This window comes from Bolinopsis microptera, chromosome 9 (genome assembly GCF_026151205.1).
Source record: "Bolinopsis microptera isolate Bmic1 chromosome 9, MBARI_Bmic_1.0, whole genome shotgun sequence".
Classification (NCBI taxonomy): Eukaryota; Metazoa; Ctenophora; class Tentaculata; order Lobata; family Bolinopsidae; genus Bolinopsis; species Bolinopsis microptera.
In genome coordinates, this window is record NC_087080.1 from 688768 (window position 1) to 706676 (window position 17909).

The 17909-nt window shown below is 37.3% G+C and overlaps 2 protein-coding genes across 2 annotated transcripts; both read right to left on the reverse strand.

The window, feature by feature from the left end:
- Positions 1–2: 2 nt before the first annotated feature.
- On the reverse strand, positions 3–7980 carry LOC134821119 (dephospho-CoA kinase-like). The gene is made up of 6 exons (XM_063831783.1): positions 7863–7980; positions 6679–6774; positions 3786–3893; positions 3367–3454; positions 3020–3174; positions 3–1037 (listed from the first exon to the last, which is right to left on the reverse strand). The coding sequence occupies exons 1-6, from the start codon at positions 7972–7974 to the stop codon at positions 919–921; spliced, it is 678 nt and encodes a 225-aa protein (XP_063687853.1). The 5' UTR covers positions 7975–7980; the 3' UTR covers positions 3–918.
- Positions 7981–8239: 259 nt separating this feature from the next.
- LOC134820901 (26S proteasome non-ATPase regulatory subunit 9-like) lies at positions 8240–15656 on the reverse strand. The gene is made up of 4 exons (XM_063831547.1): positions 15614–15656; positions 15154–15326; positions 8844–9003; positions 8240–8580 (listed from the first exon to the last, which is right to left on the reverse strand). Exons 2-4 carry the CDS (start codon positions 15322–15324, stop codon positions 8417–8419), a joined length of 495 nt encoding a protein of 164 aa, XP_063687617.1. The 5' UTR covers positions 15325–15326; positions 15614–15656; the 3' UTR covers positions 8240–8416.
- Positions 15657–17909: the final 2253 nt, after the last annotated feature.

Sequence of the window (17909 nt, forward strand, 5' to 3'; positions counted from 1 at the left end):
AAAAATTTGGGCAAATGTTTAAATTCACAAAAACGAGTCATATTCATTGGTCATATTATCCATTTGTATGTGTTCAACTACGAATGAAATGAAATAATGTGCTTGTATACCGCCCATATGGTTAGTAACTGACACAAGTGTCAGGTACTAACCACGTCAGAGCGGTTCTAAAGGGTGAGGTGAAAATATCCAGCAACAAACAACTAAATCATGATCTCAAAAACAAATCTATTCAGAAAAAATTAAAACTTTAATTATATCATAATATAGTAATCATAGGAAGATTTATTGATATATACCACACAACGATTAACAATAAACCACCAGAAACTCAGAAAACACTTCAAAAGTATCATTATATAGGAATCAAAGGAAGGTTTAATATTTAAACGAACTACGAAATAAATTATATATGATCTGAACACAATTACTTTAATTCAAATCATTTAGTTGGAGCAATAAGCAAGCCAATTTAAATATGCATATTCTCAAACATCAAATCCGTAATTAATATAATCATTAAGCTACTCTGTAACGTTAGTTTTGCAACTGGTACACTGGTACACTGGTACCCAGGTCAGGGTTTATATCTGAGAACGGTCGAAATCTAGTTGCGACTATTGTTCAAGAAGCTTGAAAAGAACGCCGCGCACAGGGATTGGCCAATTACCGGATAATATTTGAATAAATTGTTAAATCTGTATTTTTTAATTGATAAAAGTTTTTCTGAAATTATTTAATCAAGTGAATACAAATTAGAATTTTATTCAAAAAGTACCTCAAGACATGCGCATAAAACGAAAATCAGATCTTCAAAACGGTTAACAAATTAGACCAGTAGCAAAATACAAACATTTCATGCAAACATTTTTTTGCGAAAGAATCTTATCATATTAGAACATAAACTGTCACAATGTCCTAAAACATTTTAGACCATACTATGAACACAATCAAAGCAAACAAGCCCAGAAGTATTATCTTCTGTATAGGAACTATTCCATCTTTGAGGTGGGGAACCAGTGCTGCAACTTGTCGCTCTGAAAGATAACACATTAATTTTCAGTACGTTTTACCTAACAATATCATTTTTTAGCTAGCAGAATGGTTTTCAGAGGGCATTAATGAAATGTACTATGAGCTGGTCCCAAGTCCAGACGCCATTTTATTCTTTGTAATTTTCAATAACCCTGTCTAGTTATTGACTACTGATTACGATAAGTTGCTGTGCGGGGTGAAGGACAGGATCTACATTTCGGTAGGATAGACGACACATTTATTAAACTTAAAGGTATACAAATATTTTGGTCTCATCATAATCATATGTCACTATTTGTCACTATAATAGATTCGTCATGGATAAATAGCCAACATCAAAGATCACCCAAATTCACGAAAATCTCATCACACAAAATAATCTTACCAGTTTCAGAGAAAATTCCGGTATTATCAATAATCTTACCGGTTTCAGAGAAAAGTCCGGTATTATCAATAATCTTACCAGTTTCGGAGAAAAGTCCGGTATTATCAATAATCTTACCAGTTTCAGAGAAAAGTCCGGTATTATCAATAATCTTACCAGTTTCAGAGAAAAGTCCGGTATTATCAATAATCTTACCAGTTTCAGAGAAAAGTCCGGTATTATCAATAATCTTACCAGTTTCAGAGAAAAGTCCGGTATTATCAATAATCTTACCAGTTTCGGAGAAAAGTCCGGTATTATCAATAATCTCACCAGTCTCAGAGAAAAGTCCGGTATTATCAATAATCTTACCAGTTCCGGAGAAAAGTCCGGTATTATCAATAATCTTACCAGTTTCAGAGAAAAGTCCGGTATTATCAATAATCTTACCAGTTTCAGAGAAAAGTCCGGTATTATCAATAATCTTACCAGTTTCAAAGAAAAGTCCGGTATTATCAATAATCTTACCAGTTCCGGAGAAAAGTCCGGTATTATCAATAATCTTACCAGTTTCAGAGAAAAGTCCGGTATTATCAATAATCTTACCAGTTTCAGAGAAAAGTCCGGTATTATCAATAATCTTACCAGTTTCGGAGAAAAGTCCGGTATTATCAATAATCTCACCAGTCTCAGAGAAAAGTCCGGTATTATCAATAATCTTACCAGTTCCGGAGAAAAGTCCGGTATTATCAATAATCTTACCAGTTTCAGAGAAAAGTCCGGTATTATCAATAATCTTACTAGTTTCAGAGAAAAGTCCGGTATTATCAATAATCTTACCAGTTTCGGAGAAAAGTCCGGTATTATCAATAATCTTACCAGTTTCAGAGAAAAGTCCGGTATTATCAATAATCTTACCAGTTTCAGAGAAAAGTCCGGTATTATCAATAATCTTACCAGTTTCAGAGAAAAGTCCGGTATTATCAATAATCTTACCAGTTTCGGAGAAAAGTCCGGTATTATCAATAATCTTACCAGTTTCAGAGAAAAGTCCGGTATTATCAATAATCTTACCAGTTTCAGAGAAAAGTCCGGTATTATCAATAATCTTACCAGTTTCAGAGAAAAGTCCGGTATTATCAATAATCTTACCAGTTTCAGAGAAAAGTCCGGTATTATCAATAATCTTACCAGTTTCGGAGAAAAGTCCGGTATTATCAATAATCTTACCAGTTTCAGAGAAAAGTCCGGTATTATCAATAATCTTACCAGTTTCAGAGAAAAGTCCGGTATTATCAATAATCTTACCAGTTTCAGAGAAAAGTCCGGTATTATCAATAATCTTACCAGTTTCAGAGAAAAGTCCGGTATTATCAATAATCTTACCAGTTCCGGAGAAAAGTCCGGTATTATCAATAATCTTACCAGTTTCAGAGAAAAGTCCGGTATTATCAATAATCTTACCTGTTTCAGAGAAAAGTCCGGTATTATCAATAATCTTACCAGTTCCGGAGAAAAGTCCGGTATTATCAATAATCTTACCAGTTTCAGAAAAAAGTCCGGTATTATCAATAATCTTACCAGTTTCAAAGAAAAGTCCGGTATTATCAATAATCTTACCAGTTTCAGAGAAAAGTCCGGTATTATCAATCACGTGATCGCCCCTCTTTCTCTTCTCCTCAATACAAAGCTGAGAGTCTACTCTAGCCTGAGCCTCCTCTTCGGTAAAGTGATCATTCCGGTCCATCAGCCTTACCTTTTGCTGTTCGGCTGTGCTGAATATTATTTACTCGATTTAACGATAAGAAGTTTTAAAAATGCGTTGGGGGAGGTATCGACTATCGTATCATTTTGGTTTTGGGACGTGTCCTATAACCGTTTATATTGTATGAATCAATCTCTACCATTCTTACCAGTTGAGGTGTTAATCATAATAATTATATCCCTGGCAGAAAGAAGAAACTCACCAGTAAACAACAACAATGGAGTGAAGGAAGGGATTAATGTTGCAACTCTCGTACAGAAGAGGTATGTCTACAGCAACTATCGTCGTTCCTGGGGATCGGATAACATTAGTAACATTTAACTGTTACAAAACTTCTCCCAGTAAGTAAAAAACATATTAAGTTTTTGCATAACCCAACAAATGTTCATTTAACGGTGTCCTTCCCGCAGGTTCAGATACTTTAATGGCCTTCAAATCAGCATGAAAAAAATAACAACTTGGACAAGGAATAATAATTTGAGTGCCCAAAATTTGGACCCCCAAGACGTGCTGTCAAAAACGCGAATTAAATAGGTAATACTTATTTTAGTCTCTTGAGTCTTGACACCACTTCAAGGTTAGACCTGCTAGTAAATATAAACTGAGCCCAACTGAGCCTACCTTTGATAAAGTGCCAGATGATGTGACGTCTAATGACCTTAGCAATCTCAGGATGGATACATTTGTTGAGAGCATCTCTGTTTTCTGCATCATTAAACACCAAATCACCTGAAAAAGGTGATACCTGGTTACCTGGTTACCTGGTTACCTGGTTACCTGGTTACCTGGTTACCTGGTTACCTGGTTACCTGGTTTCTGCATCATTAAACACCAAATCACCTGAAAACAGCGATAGATCAAAATGCTGGCAAGCAACCCCGCGTATTTTATTTATTTCATTTACAGACTCATCAGAAGTCGTTCAGAAGGCTCAATTTTAGCTCAAAATATTATAATTTGACGTTTAAGATTACAGCAAAATAATAGTAATACTCGAGTTAAAAGTATTTTGAATTTTGCGCTAATTATTTATCATAACTAATTATGTATCATAACTAATTGTGTATTATAACGAATTAGTAATTATGTATTACACAATTACATTACTCTCCTACTCATATCAAATGTAAACTCAATACCACTTGAAAAATAAATTTACATGCGCGAAAATGGTTTCATAGTGGCAATGCAATGCTCACAATTGAATTCAAGATAATCTGAGTCTAGAGCTATATCGGTCATTGGAGCTGGCCCTTTCTAGACAGGAGCCCTAATACTTAATAGTAAGTGTAACCAGTTAATTGTACGTACATATAAGACTTATCTACTGTCAATCAAGTTAACTTTAGCTATTTTAATAGATTGGGTAGTGGTGGGGAGGTGACTCACCTCCCCCAACTTCCCCACCTTCCTGACCTCCCTGAACTCCCTCACCTTACCCACCTCTGAGGTGAGCCCTATTTGTTTTGACGTGAAGATTGTGTGATTTACTTGGTTGCAGCAGGATACTGATTGGAAAAGCGCAGCTGTGACGTGTCTGACAAAAATATAGCTCTCCTCTCAAAACCTTAACCAATTGTGTTAAGGCACGATTTACATAATCTTATGACGTAATTCGATATTGCAGTCCCACAAATTGGCCCAATAATATTAATACAAAATACCATATTTTAATAAGCAATGTTTCGTGTTAATTCTTATCGCAAATTTTCAATTATTAAATTAATGGACAAGCAATTAATGTACTGATTATCAAATTAGAAAAAAATAGGATTAATATAAGGATTGGGAACTTTAATTACATTGAATTTTAAGTTTGGTGGAAGTTTCTGCTCTCATTAAAAAAATAATTGCAGATAAATGGAGGGAAAGCGCGATTGGAGGAATGATAACTAACAATCAAGCTGATTAACTAGAGTGAGTATAAATACTTCCCGCTGACACGTGTACCATTACTCAGTCAATTTGTCAGAATATAAACGTATATTTCTGTTTAGAATTTTTATTTCAAAACCTTTATTTAGCAATTTTTGGCAATTTTTAGGCAATTTTTAGCAACGTTTGACAATTTTTCCTGTAATACTAATTTCCAAACCACATTTTGATTAATGCAACACTTTGTAGGAAACACTCTAAAAACATGTCTTGCGAACTGGACCAACTGAAAATCAAGCATGAAGAGCTGAGACTGGAAAAAAGAGCCGTTGATCGTCTGACCGAGGACACCCGCACCAAGATTATCGAGGATTCACGAACAGCAGAAGCGGAGATTGAGAAGTTGCAGCTAGATGTGGAAGCTCTGAAGGAGGAGGCAGCTGCTCTCATGACTAAAAATTCTCAGCTGGAATGTACAGTTGTCTCTCTGAAGACGGAACATGAGCAGAAGAAGAAGGCACAGGAAGAAGACTATGACGTTCAGAGACGTAACAAGCAGAAACTCCAGTTCCAGGAGTCTAAGTTGTGCACCAAGAAAGTGAACATTGAGAAGAAATGTGACCCAGTTGAGATCCACAAATTGCAAATCGAGGAGCTCAAGGCTGAAGTGGAGCACAATAAAAACGAAAGGGAGGAGACCCAGAAGATCTACGAAACCGAAATGAACAGACTGGACAACATTAAATCTAAATGTAACTTCCAGGTGAAGACCTGGGAAAATAAGGTCCAGAAAGGAAGAGAGGCGCTTCTAAAGAACGAGGCTAACTGTATCAACACTAGACTGAGCTGCAGGAAGGAGCTCTTCGAGAAGGATCTCCTTCTCAAACGTCTGGTTATTGACACCAAGAGATGCGAGAAAAACATTCCTGAGCTTACAGCTAGCTTGCCTCTGCTGGAGAAAATGATCAAAGAATAGGTGGTTCGTTTGCAGTGATGGGTACGGTGTGGGTGGAAGAAGACTTTAGGGTTGGATGGTACTTAAATATTGTTAGTTGTTGGCTAAAGGCGTAGTTTGAGCATTGCCAGTAGTTTTCATCATTTTACGTTTTTGAAATTTTGGGGGCACAGATCTATTTGGTACAGTGTTAATGTGGTGTTTTGAGGGCCTATTAGTAGTTATTTATTTCTGTTCCTAAATCATTCAATATCAATCAAGTGAACTTAATAATATAATTGAGTATTTGATTGTCAGTGTCAAATTACAAATTGTCCAAAGCTTAATCAAATCAAACTAAATTGAGAAAGCTCCAGACAATGGTTGCTTTATTTATATTTATGCTTCTCCATTGAAATTTAGCTATTTCAAAAGCCCTAACTTAATTCTCTCACGAAACAAAAGCCATAACTTAATTCTCTCACGAAACAAAAGCCCTAACTTAATTCTCTCACGAAACAAAAGCCCTAACTTAATTCTCTCACGAAACAAAAGCCCTAACTTAATTCTCTCACGAAACAAAAGCCCTAACTTAATTCTATCACGAAACAAAAGCCCTAACTTAATTCTCTCACGAAACAAAAGCCCTAACTTAATTCTCTTACAAAATTAACTTAATTAAGCAAAATTTTAAATTTCACTAACCCAGTTTAACTCGATCTATTTCCCCGGAAGGAAGGAGAATAGCTTCCCCAAACTTAGCAATAACCTTCTTGTAGCCAGGACACCCTTGTTCGACCACTGAAAAAAATGAGCTAAAATTATCGTATGGAGAAAACAAATGAAGTTACTATGGTTACTATGCATGGTTACTATGGAGCAAAAACAAATGAAATAAATTGGTTCACGACGTCCTGCCCCAGCTTATCTTAACAACAACCCAAATTATATTTACTTAATCTTGTAACACTAGTGGAGCACAAGGTTCTAAGGCACAAGGTTCTGGGGCACAAGGTTCTGGAGCACAAGGTTCTGGAGCACAAGGTTCTGGAGCACAAGGTTCTGGGGCACAAGGTTCTTGGGCACAAGGTTCTGGAGCACAAGGTTCTGGGGCACAAGGTTCTGGGGCACATGGTTCTGAGGCACAAGGTTCTGGGGCACAAGGTTCTGGGGCACAAGGTTCTGGGGCACAAGGCTCTTGGGTACATGGTTCTGGAGCACAAGGTTCTGGGGCACAAGGTTCTGGGGCACAAGGTTCTGGGGCACAAGGTTCTGAGGCACAAGGTTCTGAGGCACAAAGTTCTGGGGCACAAGGTTCTGGGACACAAAGTTCTGGGGCACAAGGTTCTGGGGCACAAGGTTCTGGGGCACAATGTTCTGGGGCACAAAGTTCTGGGGCACAATGTTCTGGGGCACAAAGTTCTGGAGCACAAGGTTCTGGGGCACAAAGTTCTGGGGCACAAGGTTCTGGGGCACAAGGTTCTGGGGCACAATGTTCTGGGGCACAAAGTTCTGGGGCACAAGGTTCTGGGGCACAAAGTTCTGAGGCACAAAGTTCTGGGGCACAAGGTTATGGGACACAAAGTTCTGGGGCACAAGGTTCTGGGGCACAAAGTTCTGAGGCACAAAGTTCTGGGGCAAAAGGTTCTGGGACACAAGGTTCTGGGGCACAAAGTTCTGGGGCACAAGGTTCTGGGGCACAAGGTTCTGGAGCACAAGGTTCTGGGGCACAAGGTTCTGAGGCACATTGTTCTGGGGCACAAGATTCTGGGGCTAGAAGACGGTTACCCTCAAAGCTCATCTAATTCTTAAGTCTTTACACTTAACACCTAATTTGCCCCAAAAAGACCCACGTGACCTGGACCAACGTGACTTCATCCTGAACTAACCTTGTTTAGCGGCAGCATCACAAGAGAGAACAGCCACTCCGTGTTCCTTGAGAACACTAGCTACGGAAGTTTTTCCGGACGCTATACCCCCTGTCAGACCAACCAACCTCATCCTACATTAATTAAATTTAATACGTTAATTATTAATTAACAAATTTAATCAATACATAAATCAGAAGTAGAGGATTAACAACAGTGATATGAAGATTGAGCAATGAGCATTAGGTTCGTTGAACCACAATTTATCAGAATTTATCGGTATTTAAGTATTAGAAATGCATTTCGGAATTGCGAGAATCAAAAATGTAACAGAAGAAAAATACACCACTGTACCAGACTAATGATTATAATTATAATTATAATTGTAATTAATTAATTAATTAATTCACTAATTATCAATTCTCTGGAATAAATAAAATGTGTTTCTCCATTAAATAGGATACATAAGCTTTCTGAATACAAAAACCTTCACGGAATACCGTCAACAAAATAAATACAAATTGTTCTCAGTATGAAATGTTTTGAGTTGAGCGTCCTCTAAGATAGTTTCTAACTCAAATCTCAACAGTAAGTTCAGCTACATTGCACCCGAGCACGCCCCGGCCCTGCCAAGGACGGGGTTTCAGTGCGATCGTCTTAGGAGTTCCACCTCTGATAAGTTTTACGGGTACAGCTTTGTTAACACTAAGTTTAACCACCTCCGCTACATCTCCAAGATCTGAAAGTGGGGTTTTGAGTACAAGGGAGATTACAGCCGTGAAAGGTTGAGATCTAAATTCACGGCCCTGCTTGAATGGATAAATAAGGTGTAAAATTCAAATTCAGTGATTATTATTAATTGAGAGAGAGATAAAAATAAATAATCGAAGATTTACTAATATGGTAGATATAAACTAAAAAGGTAAAAACGCAAGTATTTACTAAGATACTCACTAGTAAAGCAAATAACAGTTGCGCACTATATAAATATAAGATACTCACTAGTAAAGTTGTCTCTGTGAAGAGATCCTATCTGGCAGATAGTATCCTCGTCCCTAAGTCCACTAGAATGCGCGGGAGAGTTGGGAATCACTCCGTGTACCCGTAGGAAGGGGGGTCTTGTTGGGGGTAATACTCGCTCTCTTGTTTCGGTACCCTCACTCTAGATAGAGGGTGGTTACAGATTATGTTAAACTGTTAGGGTAATGAACATTGACACTGCATTGTTGTTGATGAAAGGGGGGGGGGGGGGGGGGGGGGGGGGTGCGCTACTTACTTCCCGACAATTCACTGAGATTTTCGCGCAGACTTAGGTATTATCATGATAGACGCTAGTTGTGAAAGATGCATAAGATTTGTAATTGGGCAACTCACGTATTTTTTCAAGAGCGGCGAATTCAATTTGTTTCAACTAAGTACCCGTATATGGTTTTGTTTTTGTTCTTTACACAATTGAAGCTGATTTAATTGATTTGAAACGTTTACAAATAGTACAATGTACACATACAATACAGTAATGTTGGGCTGATCAGTTTGTAAAGGCTAATCAGTTTGTACTTTGTAAGGTAAAACATTTTAATTACTTTAATATGTTAAAAGGCTGGCAAGATCTTTTGGTTGGTATCAATCGTGTTTGATAAAAGTTTTCAAATTTGGCTGAGAGAAAAATTTGAGTTTTTATGGCTTGATTCCCGCACTATATAATGACAAAACTATATAATGACAAGCACTTTATAATGACTTATCACTATATAGTCCTGTCATTATAAAGTGCGTTTTGCACACTATATAATGACGGCTGCAAATTTACCTAAAAGGATGTGACCCATGCCTTCAAATGGTAAGGTCGCGTAACATCGAACGTGCCACAGATCATCACTAGCTGATCCGTCATCTCAAATATTTTAAGGCAAGCTGTGATCCAAGTACTCAAGTGGAAACATGAGTACTTGTTGGAGCTCGTTGGTGTTGAATACACTACTGGTAAACGAGGAAAGGACAACGCTCTCGTGGATGGTCAACGCTACACCTTAAACAGAAAGAGGAACGGAACTGACGGAGTCACGAAGACCTACTGGATCTGTGTTGTTCCTGTCTGGCTCGTCTGGTGCTTCATGAACAGACAGTAAAGAACTCTCCGAACCACAACCACGATGAACAAAGAGCAGAGATCCTGGTCCATCGCTCTAAGAAGATGATGAAGGAACGTGCAGCGGCATCGGACACATCAACTAAACGGATCGTTGCTGAAGTTCAGGACTTCCAGTGTTCAAATCCTACCACCTGGAAATTCCTTGAAGCCCTCAAACTAGAGCAAGAACTAACAGACCAGAAGATCACGGAAAGACTGATGAGAAGACCTACACCCCAGAGAGCAGCCAAGTGGATAAGGTACGACTCCCTTCTGGAATCCTTCGTGCAAGTCTACGATAACCAGGAGTACGAAGTCATCGATTATCTCTCTGCTGTTTCTGCTGCACTATGAATTCGACAGGGGGGGGGGGGGCCAAGTGGATATTTGTAGATATTTGTAGATTAATGTAGAGTGGATAATCCACGAAAAAAGTGGATGACATTCTACAAATTTATACATTTATCTCCAAAAATTCAGTCGAATTTCTGGGCACATATTTGAGATTACATTTTTTGTAGATAAATGTAGATATTTGTAGATTATTGTCAATGGATAATTCACGAAAATTCTACAAATTCTACAAATTTATACATTTATCTCCAAAAATTCAGTAGAATTTCTGGGCACATATTTGAGATATACATTTTTTGTAGATAAATGTAGATATTTGTAGATTATTGTAATGGATAATTCACGAAAAAAGTGGATGACATTATCCAAATATCTACAAATATCCACTTGGCCCCCCCCCCTCGACATTTGATTATTGATATTATCGGTTTTACGATATTGGGATTTTATGATATTTCGATTGTACTATATTTCTATTTTACTTAAATAAGATTATTTGGTTTAGTAATATTCTACAAGTAAGGAAAAGTCGATATAAGATAAACTTGTCATTATATAGTGTTGTCATTATATAGTCCGTTTTGCAGACTATATTATGACAAAGATCAGCTGTCATTATAAAGTGCTTGTCATTATATAGTGTTGTCATTATATAGTGTGATTACCGGCTTGATTTTCTCAGTTTTAAGAATTTAGGCGAATTAAGGCGAACCGTTAAAAAAAGCCTGATTCCCAAATTTGTAAAACCTACAAAACAAATTACTCAACTTTAGATATTCATCATTAAAAGATTAACACAAACAAAAATGTCCATAAATGAGCCAATTTCAAATACTGATTAATCTATAGGTGCACCGGATCGTGGTTTCGATACATGCACAAAGCGTTTGTAAGTACACAGTGTTGGAAGACGTAAGATTTAAGAACTAACAGTATGTCCATTGGAAGTGGGGGCTTGACAGGATACGAAAACTCTGTATGCAGTCTTTCTGCAATCTTTTAAGAATTTCACTCTTGCGAAAATAGAGTATAGCTAGAGTATAGCTATACATTGATATTCGTATTAAAGTTTAAGAGCATTCTGTTATCGAAGCATGCCCTTTTAGCTTGTCCAAAAATGTATCTAAATAATAATCATTTAATTGTTCACCATCTTTAGGAAATAATATAACAGAGCAATATACTCTAGCTCGAGACATTGATAAGTTCAGCGAAACTATATCCATAGGATTAATTTTATCGCTCATTTCATGCAATACAATAACAGCTGGCCATTCAGCTGAATAAGCAAATCGTTGAAAGATTACTCTACAACAGTTAAAAATTTCAGAAATTTGAGGGAAATTAGAAATAGCACAAACATCCGCATCCGGCAAATTCAATATTCCATCGTGACTAACTTTTTTCAGTTCTTTGTATAAACAACTAATAATCGAATCTAGGTTGAAATTTCTTAAAACAAAGAAGGAAGTCCTTGGTCCATGAATGAATGTCCTTTGACTTGAGCTGGAATATCATGTATCCCGGTTGGACATGGTGCACCTTCAGTGCAACGATTATTTCTCAAAATGGATAATACATTCGACAAATCGCACGTATTTCTTAAATTCGATGGCAAATGACATATTAACCATCCATCAAAAAGTGCAGATTCAACTAAAAAACGAATTCCACGCATGTCATATTTCTCCCCGTCCATGTATGGGAGGCTTTGCAAGAAATCTACGGCCAACCATACGTATTTACAACATGCAGATAACATAACCACATCATACATTAGGGCTACAAGAAAATTGTCTTTAAAATGCGCAACCAAAATACTCCTAATATCGTTGCCCGGACCACCTGAAGCTGATGATGGTCTAACAAAGTCATTATAGATACACTGGAAATCGTCTATAAAAACATTATATTCATCCTCCAGATTACTGATTATGGTTATGATCGACTGTAATGTAGTATCTAAAATCATTTCACAATGCATTCCTTGCACCAAAATAACCTTAACTTCACTATCAACGTTAGATATAATATCAATAAGCTCAGATACGTTTAGACAGTTTATCCTACCATGTTTTATCATGTTTATTGTATGAAAACGTATTTGCGCTTTTTCAAAAGTTTTCTCATAAATGGTTGGTAACCGTAATCGTTGTATAAAAGAAAAAAATATCACTTTATTGTTGTCACTTGACTTGGCTAGTTGTATAGCTTTAGCAATCAATACAACACTTTTACCTGCCCCCGCAGGCCCTTCAATAAGTACACAATTTTCCTCAGAAGTATATAAATCATGTTGCTGCTTTGTCAAATTGTCCACCCCTAGGCACTCTCTGATGATATCATCTGGTGCTGATACAACATTAGGATTATTGTTCCTGTATACAAACTTCCCACTACGTAACTTCTCGTCGATATCTAGTATGCACCTTCCTAAGCTGCACTTAGATTGATCACAGTTATCTTTCTCGGTGCACCAAATAGCGAGGAGCATGTTCCGAATTTTCTCATGTTTAGAGCGAAATCCTGCATACATATGTTCATCCAATACGAAATCTTTCACATTCTTCTCTTTCACATTCTTTTCCCACCAAGTGCCGAAATTGTTTAAATCGTCCTTGAAGATTATGGTGTCAATCTCGTTAGGCTTCAATGGAAATTCTTCGTGAAATTCTTTGCTGAACCCAGGATAAGCAGTGAACTGTAGCACTTTTGAGCGTTTCCCTATTGCTTTAATAAGCTGGGTCGTTTTCTTTCTTTGTTGGACTGATTTGTTGAATGTCCCTGACAATATTCGCGACTGTTCAACTTTGTCTTTTTTTCCCCTCTGGAAGATTATTTTTTATATTCTTCACTTCAATCAAAACGAAGAAAGTTTCACCAATTACCAAAAAGTCACATTCACCATCAACATTGGAAGCGCTTTTACATTTCCGACAACCTTTCCTCACATGCTTTTTGTCACACAACCGATATTGGTGATGTGTGAACTGAAAATTGTGGAGAACTATAATATTTTCATCAGAATCCTGTAGAGATCTATAAACAACTACTTCTGCCTCGTAGTTTAACTGCTGCTGGATATCTTGAGCGAAACTTGGTCCTGGTTCACCTTCTTCGGGGTAAACGTCGATATACTTTTGATTAGGGGCTCTAGGAAGCATTACAGGCCGATTTTCTGTTGACGAACAGTATTTGTCGAAGATCTCTTTTCCGTTCCGTTGATATAGATGATACTGATCCATTACACTGAATTACTTGTGTTAGATTCACATAGAACGTAAGGTCCTCCCTTCCGAAATTAAAACGTTACACGATGGCCACAGAATGTGCAGTAGTCGGTAAAGTATTGTAATTCTAGTGAGTTCTAGTGAGTTACTAGTGAGTTACTACCAACATACAAGTTATAACGATAGTCTATAACTATCCAGATCAAACAACGAATGAGTTCCAAAAGTTTCCAAAAAATTCTTTAAAGCATCGGTAAAATATTTTCGCCCATCATCAGTACCTATAAATATAAGAAAGGGGTTAAAACTCCAATAAAACCATGAAAAATAGTAACTCTAATTTACAAAAGGATGAAAAGCACTCGGGTGTGGGGGGTTGTGAGGCCCCAACTAGTAGTGAATATACTAGTCCATGCATAGAGGATACAATAATTTAGGGACCACTATCAAAAGGTTTATTTTCAAATAAGACTAAGAGAGGCACACCATAAGGATCACATGAGTTAATACCATACGGTTTTAAAGTTCTAAGTTTTTGGATAGGGAGGTGTTCATAACATAACAGGTGTTCTATAACTATCCATATAAAGTTAAAGAGGAAACTGTCAACAAGACAAGTCACGAAATAAACTGGATAGATTGAACAATGCAACGCAAATCAAGTTAAGATCTACTTTATTGAATTATCATAGGCTAAAGATTATGCTGTCCACACAGAAATATTACATTCAATACCTAACACATATTCTCATGTATTAAATACTCTCAGGGCCGCGTAATACTCTTAAGTAACATAATCTATTAATAACAATTAGTCAGATACTTTACATCGTGATTTTAAAGACTTAATAATAGAGTTAGCTGTACATAAGGAAATATATTCTCAATCACGAAAAGCCTGTTACAATCAAATGGCCGGTACAATAGCACTGAATTTCAACCCTAATTAGGAAAGATTGCGCAAGAGATTCCGATAGACACTGAATTCCGAAGCGCGAACATAATTCCGACTAGGAACCTGATTATCAGTTTAAACGTAAGCATTTCTATTCGAACTTATTGTTTTGGCCATTCATCATTAATTCAATAAAGCCAATGAAGCAATGATACAATGATACTACACCAGATTCAGAAAAAAACAATAAAAATGTCCAATTCGTCACACTCTTCGCAGTGTCGTCTGTCTTAGAGTAGTCGTCATCAGTAATCATTAAAAAAATGTTGCCATTGGTAATAGTATCCATCTGCCAAAAGAATTTGGACAAGATGCAGCCTTCACTTAGGCCATACTGCTATAAACGTACAACTTTTAACAGGCATGGCTCACGCTGAAAGTTTTGCTGTTTTTGAAATCCAGGCTGTGGCCAAAGTGCGTGCTAAATTAGAAAAACTTTAAGATTTTGGCCCCCTCGTGAAGTTAATCATTCCTACACTCCTGCTCACGCCCCACATCCATACTAAATATATTAGATTTTAATGCCATTTTCGTCAGTCAGAAATTTTGGACTGAAAACGGTAAAAAAGTTTTAAATTTGCTGGGGAGAGTAGGTTGTAAGGTTGGGTAGTTAGTAATTCTTAATACAGTTAATTTTCTAACCTGGTTTGGAGGAGCTAGTTCGTGTAGTTTGTAGAGCGCCCTCTCAATACGTCCCATGACACCCCGCATATCGTTAGTAAGTCTGATTACTTGCTGTCTGGCAGTCCGCACTGCTACAACGTCTATATCTGATCTCGGGTACTGGTCCTTGTCAACTAGCGGGCCATCCATCCCTGGGGGCAATCTTTGTTTGAAACATGCCAGGAATCAGGATGTTACCAAGATGTTACCCAGGATGTTACCCAGGCATGGTCGAGGGGTTTTAAGGGGAAAAAAATAAAAGATAAAGATGAGGGCCAGAATGGGTCGGGGTAGAAACAAAATATGAAAGGCCAAATTTACACAAAAGACAATGTGGAACTTAAATAACGAAGAAGTTGCAACACTCGCAATGGTTGTGCCGCGATATATACTCTGCAACAGCTAGAACATTTATTGGCGTTTCAGCCACAATTCATACCTACATTAGTTTCTCGTCTGAGAACGGCACTGTGTTCGTCAATGTCTACTTGTTCGTATTCACGTCCTCGCTAGCCTATGGAAAGTTAAACGAACATTTTAAATTTTTTTTAAGGGCAAATATATTGGGAACTCAACAAAATTACATTCTTTCTGATGGTTTTTCAGTTTATCAAAGATTTCTTTGGGAATACCGTTTTACCTCGATCGTACGGTTTTTGCCATCCTTAGTGACAATGCTATATCAGTGAAAACGTGAAATTTGGGGTGTGAAAAGCTAAAATTCGAGTATGTCCTACGGTAGGAATATTCAAAAATTTTCTTGCATCAAAGTGTTTCTCCGGATATACTGTTCCAGTACCTTGATGCGACTGGTGTCACTTTCTCAACCGACCTCGTGACTGATTGGTCACAGCACTGGTCAAAATTTCGGTGAGGGACGCAGAAAAGCTCCTACTTCAAAAATCTCTTCTTCTTTAATATCAACCTTTGGAATTGAAATTCATTTAAACTCATTGAACTTAAAAACCAGAGCAAATATCTATAAGAAACAAAGACTTACAATGTACGGACCTGGTATGAAATCTGTTTGAGGCTCCGGCACAGTCAGTGACAGGCATAACTTTCCGGTTTCGGTTGTATGAAATCCGCTAACTTCTATACGTTTATTATTTCTGTGGTCATCTTTTATGCTTCCAGATAATGATAGCTGTTGGTTAATTGAACATTCGGGCGGCAACATTTTAAACAATTGCAGTTACATGGAGGATGTTAAAATTTATTAATTTTAGAGGACAGCTATTTAACCAGTAGGCGTGCTTCTATAATACAAGTACTAATAAGATAAAATATTTAAAATAATAATATATTAATAAAACGGACAGTATGTTATAAGATATATTCTTTAAAAACCTAGCTAATATAGTAAACCACACCAATTTATCTATAACACCATTTTATTATGAAAAATAAATTAGAACCAAACCCTAATTCCTGTCTGTTATAATAAGTGTATTCTACCAAACTGAGGATTATGGAACAAACTAAAAACATTAAATATTACTGAACATCCCGCTCCTGCCTAAACTGTGAGTAACTCGGCGGTATCAAAAAGCAGACCACTACGGGAGATATTAGGGTAAGCAAACTTTTGATTTTTGCCCCCACCACTCCCTTTGGAGTCCTTGAAAGCCCAAGAAAATCTGCATTGCTTTGTCACTGGTCGTTCCTAGAATTCTCTAAGACTTCACAATTTGACTGTCAAATTTTAGCTTTCAGTCCATGCCGATTGTCGGATTTGTTGTTTCCGCAAACCGGTCAGGTAATCATTAATGGCCTCTGAGAATTAACGATTTAGGAGGTACTTTATAAAGTAAATAAATAAAAGCGTAGAAAATAATCTGAACATTTCTTAATTGGATTTCTCTCAACTACGCTGTTTACGCTGATCAGTCACATTAATCTTTCAGATTATCTGTAATCTAACTAAATCTAACTAAACCTCCTCAAACTATTCACAGTTATCAAACTTAACAAATTACAAACCTCAGTGCGGATAGGCCTATGCCCTGGGTAGTACAACTTAAAAAAATTACAAACCTCAGTGCGGAATAGTCTACTTCCTGGTAGTAAACTTATCAAAGACAAACCTCAGTGCGGATAGTCCACGCCCTCGGTAGAAAACTTAACATATTACAAACCTCAGTGCGGATAGTCCTACTTCCCTGGTAGTAACTTTAACTCAATTACAAAAACCTCAGTGCGGATAGTCCTATCCTTCCTGGTAGTAAACTTAACAAATAAAACCTCAGTGCGGATAGTCCTACTTCCCTGGTTAGTAAACTTAACATATTACAAACCGCTGTGCGGATAGTCCTACTCCTGTAGTTTTTTTTTAAACTAGCAAATTACCAAACCTCAGTGCGGATAGTCCTACTGCCCTGGATAGTAACTTAACATAGAACAAACCTCTGTTGCGGAGGTCCTACTTCCCTGGTAGTAAACTTAAACCAAATAACAAACCGTCAGTGCGGATAGACCTTTCTCCCTGGTAGTAACTTAAACAAAATACAAACCTCAGTGCGGATAGTCCTACTTCCCTGGTAGTAAACTTAACAAATTACAAACCTCAGTGCTGATAGTCCTACCTCCCTTGGTAGTAACTAAACAAATTACTAACCTCGTGCGGATTGTCCTACTTCCCGGGTAGTAACTTTGCAATTTATCCCAAAACTCAGTGCGAATAGTCCTACTGCCTGGTAGTAAACTTAACAATAACAAACATCAGTGCGGATTTG